This window comes from Thrips palmi, unplaced genomic scaffold, assembly GCF_012932325.1.
Source record: "Thrips palmi isolate BJ-2018 unplaced genomic scaffold, TpBJ-2018v1 HiC_scaffold_19, whole genome shotgun sequence".
Taxonomy (NCBI): Eukaryota; Metazoa; Arthropoda; class Insecta; order Thysanoptera; family Thripidae; genus Thrips; species Thrips palmi.
In genome coordinates, this window is record NW_023144628.1 from 12,797,565 (window position 1) to 12,814,413 (window position 16,849).

Here is a 16,849-nt window from a genome sequence, read left to right on the forward strand (position 1 = left end):
GAACCTTGCAAAGATTGTGTTCGCATCACAAACTATTTAGTTTACAGATTGCGAAAAGTTTAGCTTCATTGTATTGCGAACTAGTTGTTCGCAATTTTACTCTTTTTGGCCGTTTCAAACGACATCGTTATCACTCTGTGGATAACTATGCATACGTGTAAAATGCGCGACTTTGTGTGCAACAACGCACATGGTGTTGCGTGACAATGCACATTCTCGTGCTTTGCAGCGTAGGAATTTGTGCATGTCAAACGTACGCTCAAATTCTTGCAAAGGTTATGCACAAAAAAACTACGTGTTAGTTTAGTGTGTTCTTCCTGCTTATTCCATAGTCCTGAGAATCCTGTCGGGGGGATTGAGGACATGTAAAAGTCTTACATCTGGAAACATACGTGGTGTTTTGTTGTTGTTGTTGTTGTTTTTTGTTGTTTTTTTTTTGGGGGGGGGGATGTTTGCGGCCGCGCCCCATGTGGCGGTGTAAAGGAAACCAATTTGTTCTAAAACACCGAGTGAAACATCAATAAATGATACTTGTAGAAGATACGGAACGAAGCTGTCCGCAGGTGCTCTACTTACCACGTTCATGGCATAAAAAACAAGTTTTTGTTCAATTTTTACAGAGTAGTTTGACGGCATGACTGACAATGGAAGGGACAACTGGCGCCGTCGTGCTCCGAGCCAAGACAACTGGAGGGCGTAAGACTTATCTCGATACAGTAGCGGATTAAGAAGTGGGCCGGAAGAGGGGCAGTGTGCGAAGAGTTGCCTACCTGTAGGAGCAAAGTGCTGCGGCCTGAATCTTACATCAGGCTATAAGACGTTGCTATCAAACTTTCAGTTGTTGCAGTCGGTCTGTTCGATCAGAATGTTAACTGTCAGAATAAAAAATTACAATCTTGTTGAGCGATTCTCACGTTTCGGGGTAGTTTCGTTTCTTCTGACTCCTGTGCTCAAACGAGCGCAGATATCGACATGGGGTTTGTTTCTGATGTTAGGGAGGGCCATTGCCCACTAAATGCACACATTTCGAAAAGTTCACGTTCGTTGGATTGGTCTACGTAGCGTTTGGAATACCCCAAATGTAACTTCCGTGATTGTCCAAAGGGAACATACTCGAACTTCCCGCCCCCAGTGTGGCGGTGGAGTTCGAAAATGCTGCCAACTGTCGATGGGGATTCGAAGCTTGGCATGTCTCGAGCTAATTTCAACCGAAGACCAATACGCCAGACTTCTTTCAAAGGTACTTATGCTGCAACGAAAAATGTCCTCCGTATATTCAATTTCACTACACAAATTTCGAAAAGGCAGCTCTGGACTTCTCCCCAAGCCAAACTTTTAACTTTCCATGACACAAGCCATCAAAGTGGAGTCCCTGGGATATAATTGCATGGGTCGCGGAAATCTAAGATGCTGTACACGGTCTCAAAGCGGGCTAGAGCATTATAAAATGGCGTGTATCAACAATTACCTGTAACTTCCGTGGCACCCTTTACCCAATGTTGCAGCAGCACTAGGTGAAAAAATTTTCCGCTTAAATGTCAGGCTTAGAGTATCATTTGACCCTGGAACGACTTTTAAGCCACAGCAAGCCCGAGTCAGCCGTTAAAGCCGATTTTCACACTTTGTAACTTCCGTGATAACGTAATTTCCGTGATCAAAACACCCACTAAAACGTATGGGGATACCTTATGGCTCATGTTTTTAGGAAGGTAGTACAAGGTCTTTACTATAAATACCATTGCCATAACTCCAGTATCATCCAGGACCCCAATAATCAGAAAAACTTAATTGGATATTTCTCACTTTCGGCAAATCAGAGACGCCAAAACTACCCCGAAACGTGAGAATCGCTCTGTTGCTTTGTCATAAGTTAGGCAGAATTCTGCTGAAGAAAATCCTGACGAAAATTCCCCTCTGATTGCCTGGTTCCCAAAACAGCTGTCCGATAGGCCCGACATCACTGCAAATCAGGCTGTACTTGAGTACCTTTTTTGGCGATACAATTGAGTATCGCCAATAAACCTGACCGAAAAAACTTTCGTTCAAATCGGCGATACACAAAAGTATCGCAAAAATTTGGCAATCCATACTTTCGAGTATCGCTACAATCCGTCAATAAACAAAAAAAGTGTCCCCTTGTTTCGTTGATAGTTATTGTCTAGTCTTGGCAATACTTTTGTGTTTCGCCGCTTTGAAGGCAAAATTTTTCGGAAAGGCCGCTTGTGGGCAACAGTGTACCTGAAGGTTAGGGTGGTCCGAAAAAACATTTTTTTCTCTGATCGGAAACGGGTACCTGCCAAAAGTGGCCACTTGACATCAGAAACACACCTGCAAAATTTTTTTCCGATCGGACAATATCTTCGGTTCCCACTTTGAGGGGGAAGTTTCGGATTTATAAGTAAAATTAGGCAATTTGCAAAACGGATTTGGATGCGCTGCTGATGCGTCCGGATGGTCACTCGGGAAGAAAAAGACACCTTATGTACTTTAAACAGCATATTGAGCTTCATATGTGGCCCTACTACAATACCCAGGGACTGAAAGTTCAGCTGAAATTCCGTGTTTTGCGTAAAATCAACACTTTTGCTTCCACAAGTTGTGTGTTGATGTTTCAGCACTCAGACACTTCGATTCGATGAACGTGACATCACGTCGAAACGAACGTGACAAAATTTTACGTTTATTTGAGCATTTTGTCACGTTCTTTAGGGTGTGAATTGGCAAGAAAACAGCTTTTTCACATCAAACGAACGTGACACAACACTCAAACGAACGTGACATTCTGTCACGTTCGTTTCTGCGTGATGTCACCTTCCTGGAATGAGAGTGTCCGAGTGCTGAAACATCACACACCACTGACACACAACTTGTGGAAGACAAAGTGTTGATTTTACTCAAAGCACGTAATTTCGGCCGAACTTCCGGCCCCTGGGTATTGTAGTAGGGCCACATATGAAGCTCGATATGCTGTTTAAAGTACATAAGGTGTCTTTTTCTTCCCGAGTGACCATCCGGACGCATCAGCAGCGCATCCAAATCCGTTTTGCAAATTGCCTAATTTTACTTATAGATCCGAAACTTCCCCCTCAAAGTGGGAACCAAAGATATTGTCCGATCGGAAAAAAAATTTGCAGGTGTGTTTCTGATGTCAAGTGGCCACTTTTGCCAGGTACCCGATTCCGATCAGAGAAAAAAGTGTTTTTTCGGACCACCCTACTGAAGGTATGCGCCACCCGGCCTGTACTTGGCTACACGCCAACCAGGAGTATACATGCATGTACACTCCAGGTGGAGTGTATGTACTATGTACACACTTGAGTTTGTAGAGTAGGGCAAAATTGCAGAATCACGATTATTTTTTTTAATCGAACAGTTGTTGAAACCATTATGATATATTTTCCGTTCGGCCCAAAGGAGAGCAAACATCGATGATGCTCAGCTCCCGGTTCCTCAGCGCCAGCGCCCTGCTCGGAACGAGCGGCCAAGTCGACTTCCGCCACGCAGGACCGGAACGCCGAGCAGCCCGAGCACGCCCGAAACGCCACCTCCGCTTTTAACCACAGCAGCTGGTGAGCCATTGCTTTGCGATAAATGTAACAGTAGACCACGTAAACCACAACCGTGAGTACCGACCAATCGTTAGTACAAGATTGCATTCTAAAACCCTTTAAACTTGTTTATTAAGGGGGCTCATACAAGTTAAAAGCACTTTTTTTAAAAAAAATTTTGATGTAGACGGATTAAGATTTTACAATTTCTGTCTTAAAATCCTTTTAGATAATTGAGTAAGCTTCATTTTGGCTTAAGGGAAAGTGACTTTGGACATTTTTTGGAGATTTAGTCGAAACGTTTAAAATTTTGCTTCTCGTAAGATTTTGTTCGCATACTTGCTCAGATCTGTGGGGAAAAAATCAGGGAGACTCATTCCCAGTAGTGTCATAGAATTGACTACAATGGGCTTTATATCTGCAATAGTTTTCAAGAAAAAAAATAAAAACAATTTTTTGTTGAAAAATTTGTTTAAAAAATTGTTAAAAAAATTGTTTTTATTTTTTTTTCTTGAAAACTATTGCAGATATAAAGCCCATTGTAGTCAATTCTATGACACTACTGGGGATAAGTCTCCCTGATTTTTTCCCCACAGATCTGAGCAAGTATGCGAACAAAATCTTACGAGAAGCAAAATTTTAAACGTTTCGACTAAATCTCCAAAAAATGTCCAAAGTCACTTTCCCTTAAGCCAAAATGAAGCTTACTCAATTATCTAAAAGGATTTTAAGACAGAAATTGTAAAATCTTAATCCGTCTACATCAAAATATTTTTTTAAAAAAGTGCTTTTAACTTGTATGAGCCCCCTTAAGGTCCACAATAATGTCCTCGGGGAAGGTTTTTTTTTAGTAGTTTGGACGATTTAGAGTCCAATGAAAATGCCTATTCTTCTGCGTGGCAATCTTTAATGCTTTCTCTTGAAAAATCGTCCTACAGAAAAAACATTTGTTACCGCACTAATTTGACGTAGCTGCAACCCGCACAAGACGGTTTTATTGTTGCTCACTCGTGTAAATCTTGTCAGAATGTCAGAGACCTGTCTGAAAACCTGATCAAAATTCGCGCACCTCTGAAAGCTGAAAACATCTACTGACAGTCTGTAGAACTCAAACCGTCAATATCAGAGTAAGTTTTCAGAATTTCAGCTTTCAGAGGTGCGTGAATTTTGATCAGGATTTTAGACATGTGTCTGACAAAATTTACACGATTGGATTTTCTCAGAAAAATAGTGCAGTATCAAACTTTTGTTTTTATAGTAGGACTTTTAAAAATAAAGCATGAAAGATTTGTTTTACTTTTTTCAGGTCACTTGGAGGGTCAAGAAGCCGCCAAACCCAGAGAAATATTTCTTGGATACAAGAAGTTAGAGGAACTGGCCAAGGATGATGGTGTGACGATCATGGAGAAGCTGTCCAACGAAGCTATGCTTACTGCCTTCCACAAACTCACGTCAGGAAATAAAATCCCGGACGACTGGATTCGCCTCGTGGTTGCCATCCTGGCGCGAGTCTGCCGGGTCGAGTACCAGCCCTTGGTGCTGCGCCTCTTTCACCGACTGTGTCAGAAAGAGTTCCTGGAACAGCTGCTGCTGCACATTGTTCAACTAGGCATGGACTCTGACCGAAAGCGGAGGGACGGCGTCGGTGACTTTCTTGCCAACTTCTGCGAGCTGTCCAGCGGAATACTCAGATTAATACCAGTTTTGGCCTGCGAGAAGCTGGAGAACTTGGTGAAGAAGGCCGCCTCTGAAGCATCGGACCTTCGGCCTTTTGAAGGATCGGAGCACGTGCTGAAAGAGCTGGAGAACATTAAGGCGAAGATTAAGGCAGAGAAGGAAAGGTTGGAGAACTCGCGACCGGCGGTGCGCCCCGCCAGAGACTCCTCATTTCTGCTCGGCCCCCCGCCTGAGGACTTCCGCGAGTTGCCGGTCTTCCCCACAGTGGAGGACCTGACGCTGCTCCACAGGCCGTACCTGCGGGCCAACAAGGTCCAGGGTGCGTACGATGACGCCAACCATTACCTGGACGTGCAGTTTCGACTCCTACGGGAAGACTTCATTCGGCCTCTGAGAGACGGCATCAGGGAGTATTGCGAAAAAGTCGCAGAGTTGGGACCGAGCGGTTCTAAAAATCGTTTCAAGATCAACAACGTCCGCGTCTACGAGAAAGTCAAGATTCTGGGCGTGAAAACGGAAGAAGAGCGCATCGGGCTGGATTTGGCCTTCGATCCTGATTTGAAACTCGCAGCTCGGGTGAACTGGGAGTATTCCAAGCGACTGATGCAGGACACTCTGCTTGTGCTGACACGAGATGCCTCTTTCGCCTCGGTCACCCTGTTGACCGTCTGCAAGAGGGATCTCACGGAGCTGCAGGCGGGACGGGTTCTGGTGCAGCTGTGTGAAGGTGCAGTGAGCGAAGATCTGTTCCTGGGTCACTTCATCATGGTGGAGTGCAGCGTCTTCTTCGGGGCGTACTGTCACGCCCTCAAGGCCCTGCAGACCTTCGACGAGGACTCGATTCCGCTGAAGGACTACATTGTCTACGCGTCGAACGCTCGGGAAATGCCTCCCTACCAGGCACGTGCCATCGGAACTTACTTGTACCTTCCGCTGGCGTCGTCTGACCCTGCTTCGATGACCGAAACTTGGCCTGTGAGGTTGGGTGACAGGGACGTTAGCTTGCCGTCGTCCAGCGACATGGGCCTGGACGACTCGCAGTACAGGGCTTTGGTCGCGGCCGTGCACAACAAGCTGATGCTTGTCCAAGGACCGCCGGGAACGGGGAAGACTTTCTTGGGACTCAAGGTGGCCGCCTGCCTCCTCCACAACAAGGCTCTCTGGACTGCCACTGCTCGTCCAAGGCCCATGCTGATCGTGTGCTACACGAATCATGCCCTGGATCAGTTCCTCTCGGGCCTCTTGCCTGCTACCCAAAGCATAGTCCGGGTTGGAGGTGGCTGCAAAGACCCCAAGATTGAACCTTTCAGAATCCACAACTTGAAACGCACCTTCAGACCGCAAGGCGATCAGAGGCACTTGTACCAACGCATACGCGAGCAAAGAGCCAAGTTCAACATGGTGAAGAATCTAAGTGACCGACTGCGGTACTGTCATTCTATGCTTTATGACTGTGCCGGCATTTTGAGTCACGAAACCCTGAAAAACTATGGCATCATCACCAGGGCAGAGTATGACTACTTCCGTGCCCACCCCATTTTCCAGTGGCTCTGCGGTGACCTCTACGAGGTGGCCCGAGAGCTAGGTGACTCGTTCGAGGCAGTCGTGCTCCACGCAGGCCTCCTTGATTTTGAATGCGTGGATGGGGCTGAAGTTGTCCACCAGCTGCGCAATGACATTCAGTTTTCCTTCTCATGTCCGATGGTTCAAGCAAAGATAAATGAGTTGGAAGAAGAGGACAAGCTGGATAACCTTTTTCATCTGCGGCACCTGTTGTCTCGTGTGAAAAGACTTCTTGAGAATCCGCTCCCTAGCTCAGAAAACATTGTACATGCCCCACTTCACAATCTGAACAACGTTCAGCGATGGCAGCTGTATAGGTAAATATGCCGCATTGGTTATGCTTTTTGCTTACTCGTATCACTGAAAAACCAAACATGGTCTAGACCACACCAACTGAATGTGGTCACAATGGCACCCATTTGGCCACTCAAGTGGTGTGGTCTAGACCACGTTTGGTTTTTCAGTGATGTTCCGAGAGTTAATAGAACAATACGTGACTAGTGCTGAAGGTTGGTTGATCATCTCGAGATGGAAAGCTGTGCCTACTTTCCGATCTCGCTGCGCCAGGAAGCATCCTCAGCCGATCTGCCTCATAAAGCTAAAACGCTTGTAACTCGTCCTCCCGTTTCTTTTTACTCACGAGTACTTTTACAGAATGTGGCAAGACCGTCTGCGGACTCAGTTTGTGAAGCCAGTGCTGGACCGAATGAATGTTGAGTACTCCGCCGCAGCATCACTCCTGCAGCAATGGAAGATGGTCGAGGATCAAACCATCATGGCCAACAACTTGGTTATTGGCATGACTACATCTTACGCCGCTTCTCACCAGAGCATTCTGAAAGAACTGAAACCCAGGATAGGTAACGACGGATTAGATCACACGGGAAAACCATTATCTCCTGATAGACCGATATTCCTGAGAATGCCAGGAGGTTTTCCTTGACATTGGCCAATAATCTGGGAAATACCAGGAGATGGTTGCGCATGCGCATGACCCAAGGTCACAGTATTTTTTTAAAATTACAAATCGCTTTTTGGGATTGACTTTGCGAATCCCGTTCCGGCGTTTACTTGCATCCCCTATCTACAACCGCTAGTATTGTTCAGTAAAACCATTTCACACGCTGGGGGAGGAATCCTAACCTGAAAGTCTGACTACAAGACATATCTGTCGGACAACAATATTTTATTCTTTATAAACCAAACTAGCCCTCCTGGTTTTTGTTTTCAACATTGTCAATAACTTGCGATGCGTTGTCAGCGGGATATATTCTCGAGTCTTCGAAAATTACGGAAGGAGGTTCTGCTATGCTTCTACGAAACTTTCTGCTGTTATTTTAGAGCGCTACGTTTAGTTTTGGAGATTTAAAAACCTACACTTGAAATGTCTCAGGACAATTTTCAATACCAACTGGAAACAGTTCTGTGCATTGCCGCATTTGGCAACTAAACAGTAATCAGCCAGTTCGTGCGAGTTTGTGCTCCATGCCAGCTGGTTACAATTTTTTCCACCAGACCTGATAATGCACAGAACATTGTTTCCAGTTGATACAAAACATTATCCACGCACATTAAGTTTGTGAAGCAAGCTACATTAACGGGGCTTAATTTGCACAGTCATCGTGGAGGAAGCTGCCGAAGTCCTGGAGGCCCACGTGCTGGTGTCTCTTGCCGGCGATGTGGAGCACCTTGTCATGATAGGTAAGACGAGACACGAGGTAGACACTGTTCTCAAGGGTTTCGTAACTGATTTGAATAAGAGATACTCAGTTTCCATGTCTCTGCTCATAAAAAGGGCAATTCTATTTTATAAATAGGCAAAGGTTAACTTTATTTAAAACATCACTTTTAAATTAACGTACATGGTACATCTGTTTCTTGGACAAGATCTGACATTCCAGAACTTAAGCCATACCGATTGTGATGCGTTAATTGTGAAAATAACATTTGGTGTGATGTGAGTTCCAAACTGACAAATCTTGTCCGTGAAACAGCTGTGTCTGTCGTTCTTATCCCGTTTCCCGAAATGAGCCCAACTGACCCTTGCTATAAAGCGGAATCGTTTGCAACGAAACACAACCGCCCGACTTTTTTGCCTCCTGCAGGTGACCACCAGCAGCTGCGGCCCAACCCCGCCGTGTACGAGCTGGCGCGCCGCTACCACCTGGACGTGTCCCTCTTCGAGAGACTCATCAACAACGGCGTCCACTGCGTGGCGCTCACCACGCAGCACCGCATGCGCCCGGAGATCGCACGCCTCATCAGCCCGTCCATCTATCCGAACCTCATCAACCACCCGTCCGTTCGCAACTTCCCAAGCGTGCGGGGCGTCACGAAGAACGTGTTCTTCCTCAACCACACGCGCCGTGAGGAGGAGGCGAGTGGAAATCTGATTCTTTCGTTGTGAATTCCAGCGTGTGGTTACGCTCTCAGACTGTTATTGACGAGGGGGTAAAAGCTCAAAGAAATCGTGTACAGAGTACTCGGTATTACGCGGTATTATGCTGTATTACGGGGATATTACACGTGTATTACGGCATTAAAATGCCGAAATTTGTCACATTTGGCCGAAGATGGTATTACAATTACGTGTATTACGCGTGACACAGTTTTTGTGTACAGGGTATTACACGAGTGTTTACCCCATCGGTTATTGACTTTTTAACTTTAGTTAAAAAGTATTTTACACAGCAATAAAAAGTACTATTTCCCCAAAATCTTTGTAAGATTTAGTTAGTTTTATTGTAATTTTAAAGTCAGTTTGCTATTGGTAAAGAGTCAGTACGCAATTGACTTACAAAATAGTCAGTAATTGATGACAATTTAGTCATTAAAGTGAACAGTATTATTGTACATGGATACAAAGGATATACTACATATTATTGCTGCTTAAAAAACTACGTAAGCAAGGATAAAAAGTCAATAATGGAGGTAAAAAAGTCAATACGAGTCTGAGAGTGTAGCGGAAGGGTCTTCTGTTGCACTTTCTCTGACTTGAAGCGGAAAGTACAGCAAACTGCTTCCGTAAGGAAACTGGTCCCTCTCTCTCGCATAGCCTCACACGTGCCTGCTAGTTCTACTGACTATTTTGTGTTTCAGGTGAAGGACGCCCAAAGCTTCCAAAACAGTCATGAGGCGAACATGGTGTCTGGTCTTGTCAAGTACCTTCTTCAGCAAGGTTACGATCCGTCCAAAATAACTGTGCTTTCCACCTACAAGGGGCAGCAGTTCTACTTCTCAAAGGTACGATACTCGCCCAGTTTCGACCCTGCAGAGTAAACCACGTTTTCCAACGTTATTAATCATGATTTCAAGAGAAAACGTTCTTCACAAATTCAAGTTGTTTCCCCCACGCTTTCAGCTGCACCGTGAGGGTGACCAGACGCATCTCAAAAACATCCGCAATACAGTAGTGGACAACTACCAGGGCGAGGAGTGTGACATCATTCTCCTGTCGTTGGTGCGCAGCAACTCCGAGAGCAAAGTCGGCTTTGTCGAGACTGACAACAGGGTCTGCGTCGCACTTTCAAGGGCCCGGCATGGCAAGTAGCTTTCTTGCATTCTTGTGACTTGTCACATTTCCGGGTTTAAACCCCCGGAAGCAAAGGTTTTGGGTACAAATTTTTCCCTCCTAAAGGGGAGGGGAAAGGAAACATAGGGAAGAAACGGGGGGTACGGGGCCCCAAAAAAACTTTCCTTCACCCTCAAGGCCGGGTTAAATTTTTGGAAATCCCAAAAATTTGACCGCGGAAACAATTTGGGGCAAATCGGAGGAACTAAACGGTAGGGGTTCGTTTAAACCCCTTTTTAAAGTTTTTTCCTGACATTTGTCACGTTGGGTTTAACAAAATTTCTTTTCCCGTTCGCAACGTGAAAAATGTAGGGAACGTGACATCTTGTCACGTTCGTTTCAACGTGAAATTTCCCCTTCCCTTTGGAATGAGGTTTTGTTTTAAGGGTGATTTTCCTCAGCGGCGTTAAAACTCCTACTTCCGACTTCCCAAGTACTGCTTTGTTTTTTTCTGCAAATGTTAAAATTGGGCTGTATTTACCTGCATGCACAGGAAAGCCTCGGCGACGCCTTGCCCTTGCGCTGCGAGATCCACGGGACCGTGACGCTTGTCTCCGCGGCGGAGGACTTCGCCAACTGTCCGCAGGGAGGGTGCACTAAGCTGTGCGGCACCATGATGCCGTGCGGCCACCCCTGCAACCAAGTGTGCCACACCCAAGACAGGGACCACAAGACGGCCAGGTACAGTGACTTGGAAACCTTCCTACTTTGCACTCACAGCAACCAAATCACCTAAAAGTGGCCATGGCCACTTTTATCGTGTACTTTGTTGGGCTTAATAGGGGTTTCCAAATGAAAAACTAAGGATAACGTCAGAAACAGGTCTGGTCAATGTCTTACTTTTTGACCGAAGATTCGTTGGCCGTAGTTTGTTACCTTCAGAGTATTCTAGTAATTACACACTAAATTCTTATGGACTTTTTAAATGCATAAGGACGTATTTTTTATGCGTAGTTATGCATGCGCAGAAACGTCCATAAGGTATGTATGAAATTATGCATCACTGTGTACATTTTATGCATCTTCCTGCATAAAATGTACACAGTGATGCATAATATTATACATAACATATGGACGTATCTGTGCATGCATAACTATGCATAAAAAAGTCCATAAGAATTTAGTGTGTAAATACTGAGGCTGATTGATGTCAGAAACATGTGGGGCCTATCTTTTTCTATTTCACCAAAGATTTGTTGGCTACAGTTTGAAGTCCATGCATTCATTGGCTTATTTCAAACGCATACAGCCTTAAAACAAATTGCATTAAAAAGTATGTCGTGATTTGTCAGGAATTGACATGATGCATTTTTTCTACTCATTATATAGACACTTGTAGGTCGAGACTGCTTGCTTGAAACTTTAACAGTTCAGCCTTACAGTAAACTGCAACTTACGATTTTGCAGGTGCATGGAACGCTGCTTGAAGGATGCCTGCAACGTAGGTCATCGTTGCCCGGATCGATGTTGCGAGCCATGCCAGCCATGCATCATCCCCAAACACGAGGAACTGCCCTGCGGTCACACCGCCCGTATGGCCTGCCACATGGATCCCCTTACGTACAAGTGCCTGGTAAACAAGTAGTATTAGCTCAAGGCGGACACTGAGAATGAAAAAGTCATGATCAATACCCAATTTTGGGCGAGGTATACTTTATCGAATTTGTACTTGCAGCAGTCCATACCCATAGCCTTTAGCGAACATTGCCTTATGTTACGTTATGAAATTAGTGTCAGTTAAATGTTATGTTAAGTTGCCTACCTTTCAGGAGTCGACAACTCCATTCTCCCCTACTCTAGAGGAAGCGGTCTAAATCCCGGACGCGTTTTGACCTCCTGAGTCCCTAAATGGGACTCGAACCGAGCGTGTGACCGCACCAATGGATTTCTCTCCGAACGAGGAATCCATTGGTGGAGACACATGCTCGGGTTCGAGTCTGGTGGGCGACTCTGGAGCTCAAGACGCTTCTAGAGTTTTGGCCCACTGTACTGGTTCTGAGCACATCTCTAATGAACGAACTTTCACCTGCTGGCAGACCAAGGTTACCGTCACACTGCCCGCGTGTCGGCACGAGCGTGAGGCCTCGTGCTACCAGACGGCCCATCTCGACAAGCTTCCCTGCAAGGTGCCGTGCAACGTCCGCATGGGCTGCGGCCACACCTGCGGCAAAAACTGCCACGTGCTGGACGATCCCGAGCACGAGAAGGTGCGTATTTGCAAATATTTTCCGCACTGGTACTCAAAGGCATACATTTTACGCCCCTTGGAGCTTAAGATATTCAGTTCATTTAGCATGACTTGGTTCCGCGCTTGGTTCAGAAAGGCATTCATTTTGTTGATCGTGTTGCTGTTACACGTCTTCGGGAAGGGTATAGGCCAGTTTTCTATCACGCTCTCGCGTAGGGCGTAATTTAAGGGCATTCGCACCAAGTGGGCAGTCTCGTCTCGGCATCGTTCTTGGGCGGTTTTGACCCCTTTCTTAAACTTCAATTACGAAATTCACCCCTTAGAGTCAGCGAACGGTGCGGATCAAAAGAAGAACATACTTTTTCGAACCTTGTCATGGTGCAGAGGCGAATGCGTTTCGTTCCAGGTCAAGTGCCTGAAGCCCTGTGGTCAGAAGAAGATATCCTGCTCCATGGACCACCCATGCAAGAAAATGTGTTACGAAAAGTGCGAAGAGTGCGTCACCATGGTGGAGAAAACCTTGGGCTGTGGTCACAAGTACAAGATGATGTGCAAGGATGACGCCGCCAGCAAGGAGTGCGGTCACAAGTGCGCTCGCTCCCTGCCCTGTGGACACAAGTGCCCGATGCTGTGTCGCGAGCCCTGTGCTCCGTGCAGAACACCGGTAAGTAAAGTCACCGGTCTGGATACTCAAAACCCATAAGTCTCTTTACTCACCCAATGTCATGGAACAGTTTTGGTTCCTGATGCAGTGGGCTGCTTCCTTACCCAAATTGGGCGACTCTCCGATGTTTATTGCACATTGTACCTTCGTCGGACAACATTCCTTATTATAGGGAATAACCAAACTCTCTTGGGAGGGAAGAGCCTCCAACTCGCTCTGGGGGAGGGTTTAGCATTTGCAAATTTTCGGAGTATTTCTCATTGTCAGAGCGCGCTTAGGGAAGAATCAAACAACTTTTTTTTTTATTAGAAAAACAAACAACAAAAAGCTGCCAACTTCGCCCTTTCAGATCTTATTCCCAGGAAAAGAAGCCTCACTAATCTTTCATTTGCACTCCTTACAGGTCAAGAAAACGGTGCCGGCCTGCATGCACGAGCAGTTGATGGAATGCGGCATGGACCCGGCACTCTTCAAGGACTGTGGCGCTCCGTGCAGGCGCTTCCTGACGTAAGACTCTTCTGAAACCTGACGAATCTCGCGAAGTCCCATCGAAATCTTGTGAAATCGCGCTAAATCTCATCAAAAGCCCGCGAAATCCTGCACAATATTAGCTCGAAATGCTGCAAGGTCCCTTCCTGTACAAAAAAAAAGTATGATAAGCATTGCTTGGTAATACAAAGAAAACGAAGGCATTGTAAATTCTAGAAGGGATTGCTTTGTATTAGTACGAAGCAAAATCCTTCGTCGCACGAAGCATTTCTTCATAACACAAAGCAATTGTACCATGCCTTCGTTTTTGTCGTTATTACAAAGCAAATATTTCTCAGGCTGTGTAGTTTAAAGAATCCTGTGAATGACTCCTTGCATTTTTCGGATTTAGATAATTTCAAAATACGGTCATTTCACTACAAACCTAACTATGTCTACTAAGCACACACTTACAAATGCATGCTTGCAAGTACACACAAATGCATGCTTGCCCAAGTACACACTTACAAATGCATACTTGCAAGTACACACTTACGAACGCATGCTTGACGCCGTATAACTCCATGCGTCAAGCATGCGTTTGTAAGTGTGTACTTGCAAGCATGCATTTGTAAGTGTGTACTAGTAGACAGTTAGGCTTGCAGTGTTATTGAGAAAAGCATTGACATAACCAACGCATAACCATGATGCGAGCGACGACTCTGGGCACTGTGCCCAGTTCAAGGACTGCCCAGTTCAACAGCAAACTAGTTCGTTGGTGTCCGTGCCGTGTTTCCTCTTGTCTCTCCTAAAAGTTTTCTGATTTTGCTCTGTTCACAGGGGTTGCGGACATAGGTGTGCGTTGAAGTGCCGTGATTTGTGCTCGGAGGCCCTCTGCACAGAGCCTGTGTTCTACCGGAAGGCTGCAGCTTGCGGCCACAAAATCAAGGTCCCTTGCAACATGGCCAGCACTTTGGGTAACTCAAGTTAATACCGAGATTCCAAACGCTATAAATATAGCACGTACGGTGCAATGCATTGCGAGAGTCATCGCACCATACGTGCAATGCCATATATGGCTATAGCCACATAGCACCTTACGTGTGATGCGACTCGCTAATTCCCTATGCTAATGAATATACTATACTCCGTTTGTGAAGTTTATGCAAGTATTGGCGTAGCATAAGTAGTGGGGACGGTAAGGGCTCCAACCTTGCACTTTGTGATGAAAACGAAATAATAGTCTTACTTTATGTTTTCGGGGGTGCTCTATCGATCTGGATATGGTGCCACGCCGAAATCGGGCTCCTTCATCCTGTTCGAGGCCAAGAAGTGCTAAATCATCTACAAACGACGGCTAAATGACGTCTGATCAACTTGGTAGTGGGCTCATTCGATTCGTCTCTTCAAGGCGGTCATTTTGACACCAATCTCGATAGTATGCGGTGCATAGGCGCGCATCCTGGCCGCCTAGAAGGTCCTCGAAGTGCCCCATCCTCTACAAAAGCATGCCTTACCGAGCAGATATCACCCCGGTTTGGGTGCTAAGCGGTTGTTATGCGCGCATTTAATTTATTGAAGCAAATGACTACTGCGAGGGGCGCGCTCGCACGCATCCTGGCTGCCCCAATGGTGTTCGAAGTGCCCCATCCTCTACAAATGCATGCTTTACCGGTCTGATTTCGCCGTGATTTAATTTTCTAGCAGCATGAGCACTTCAAACGCGTGTTAACAAACTTCCGGGCCTTGGTAATGTCACAATAGAGGCTTAGTGAAACAGGGTTGCCGCGCTTCCGGAACTTCGGATTTACCTGACATTTCCAGGTTTATCAGAGACATCTTTTGCCATTTTCCCTGACATTTTGGCTAATTTTTGAAGGGAGTTTTCGCGCGTGGAAAGGATATCCCATCTCGCGCACGTCATGACTTTTTGGCCTGAAAGTAGGTATTTTGACCTGTTTTCCACGAATGTCCCTGACATTTCTAGGTGTTCCCGGTTATTTCTGACATAGCTTCATTTTCCCTGACAATTTCAGGTTTTTCCTGTTTTCCAGGTGCGTGGCAACCCTGTGAAAACAAAATTTGGACGGTTCCCTTTTATATGTATTTCTATCCACACATTTGAATGACCTTCCACCGTCCTTAATGATATAAAAAATGCAAAAACCAGTTTAACAGACACTCTATGTTGCTTCCTCGTATATACTCTGCAAACTCAATTGTGTGCGGCATGCACTTGGTGCGTGCCTGTAGGCACACACTTCTTTCCTGCATGCCTGGCAGTCACACACCTCTTGGTGCATTCATGGCAGGCACACACTTCTTTTCTGCATGTCTTGCAGGCACAACTGCTTGGTGCCCGGCAGGCATACACTTCTTGGTGTATTGCCAGGCAGGTACACACTTCTATGCTGCATGCCTCAGGCACACACTTGCTTGTGTGCATGCCTCAGGCACACACTTGCATTTGTGCATGCATTAGCTACGGCAAAAGTGTGCCTGCAGGCATGCTCCAAGAAGTGCGTGCCTGGCACACAATTGAGTTTGCAGAGTACATACGAGGAAGCAACACAGAATGACAGTTAATCTAGTTTGTGCATTTCTCGTATCAATAGAGACGGTGGAAGGTCATTCAAATGTGTGGATAGAAATACATTTATACGAGAACCGTCCAAATTTTGTTTAACCAAGGCCCGGAAGTTTGCTAACACGCGTTTGAAGTGCTCATGCTGCTAGAAAACTAAACCACGGCGAAATCAGACCGGTAAAGCATGCATTTGTAGAGGATGGGGCACTTCGAACACCTTTGGGGCAGCCAGGATGCGTGCGAGCGCGCCCCTCGCAGTAGTCACTTCCTTCAATAAATTAAATGCGCGCATAAAAAACCGCTTGGCACCCAAACCGGGATGATATCTGCTCGGTAAGGCATGCTTTTGTAGAGGATGGGGCACTTCGAGGACCTTCTAGGAGGCCAGGATGCGAGCGCGCGCACGCCCTGCAGTCGCCAGGTGGGTCCATCAAACTCGATTCACGCATAGGAATCGATTGGCACTCGAACCCGGGGGGATATCTGCTCGGTAAAGCATGCTTTTGTAGAGGATGGGGCACTTCGAGGACCTTCTAGGAGGCCAGGATGCGAGCGCGCGCACGCCCTGCAGTCACCAGGTGGG

At 46.1% G+C, this 16,849-nt stretch overlaps 1 protein-coding gene across 1 annotated transcript in view; it reads left to right on the forward strand.

Annotated features, from left to right (window-relative positions):
- LOC117646364 (NFX1-type zinc finger-containing protein 1-like) overlaps positions 1 to 16,849 on the forward strand; it is a 29,354-nt gene that overhangs the window by 785 nt on the left and 11,720 nt on the right. The window contains exons 2-16 of the mRNA XM_034387245.1: positions 621 to 696; positions 3,415 to 3,569; positions 4,855 to 7,105; positions 7,443 to 7,648; positions 8,406 to 8,489; positions 8,894 to 9,165; positions 9,888 to 10,031; positions 10,150 to 10,337; positions 10,761 to 10,764; positions 10,853 to 11,040; positions 11,767 to 11,932; positions 12,396 to 12,566; positions 12,954 to 13,211; positions 13,615 to 13,718; positions 14,520 to 14,656. Coding sequence (XP_034243136.1) covers positions 635 to 696; positions 3,415 to 3,569; positions 4,855 to 7,105; positions 7,443 to 7,648; positions 8,406 to 8,489; positions 8,894 to 9,165; positions 9,888 to 10,031; positions 10,150 to 10,337; positions 10,761 to 10,764; positions 10,853 to 11,040; positions 11,767 to 11,932; positions 12,396 to 12,566; positions 12,954 to 13,211; positions 13,615 to 13,718; positions 14,520 to 14,656 — 4,390 coding nt within the window. The 5' untranslated portion in view covers positions 621 to 634. The remainder of the gene's footprint in view (positions 1 to 620; positions 697 to 3,414; positions 3,570 to 4,854; positions 7,106 to 7,442; positions 7,649 to 8,405; positions 8,490 to 8,893; positions 9,166 to 9,887; positions 10,032 to 10,149; positions 10,338 to 10,760; positions 10,765 to 10,852; positions 11,041 to 11,766; positions 11,933 to 12,395; positions 12,567 to 12,953; positions 13,212 to 13,614; positions 13,719 to 14,519; positions 14,657 to 16,849) is intronic.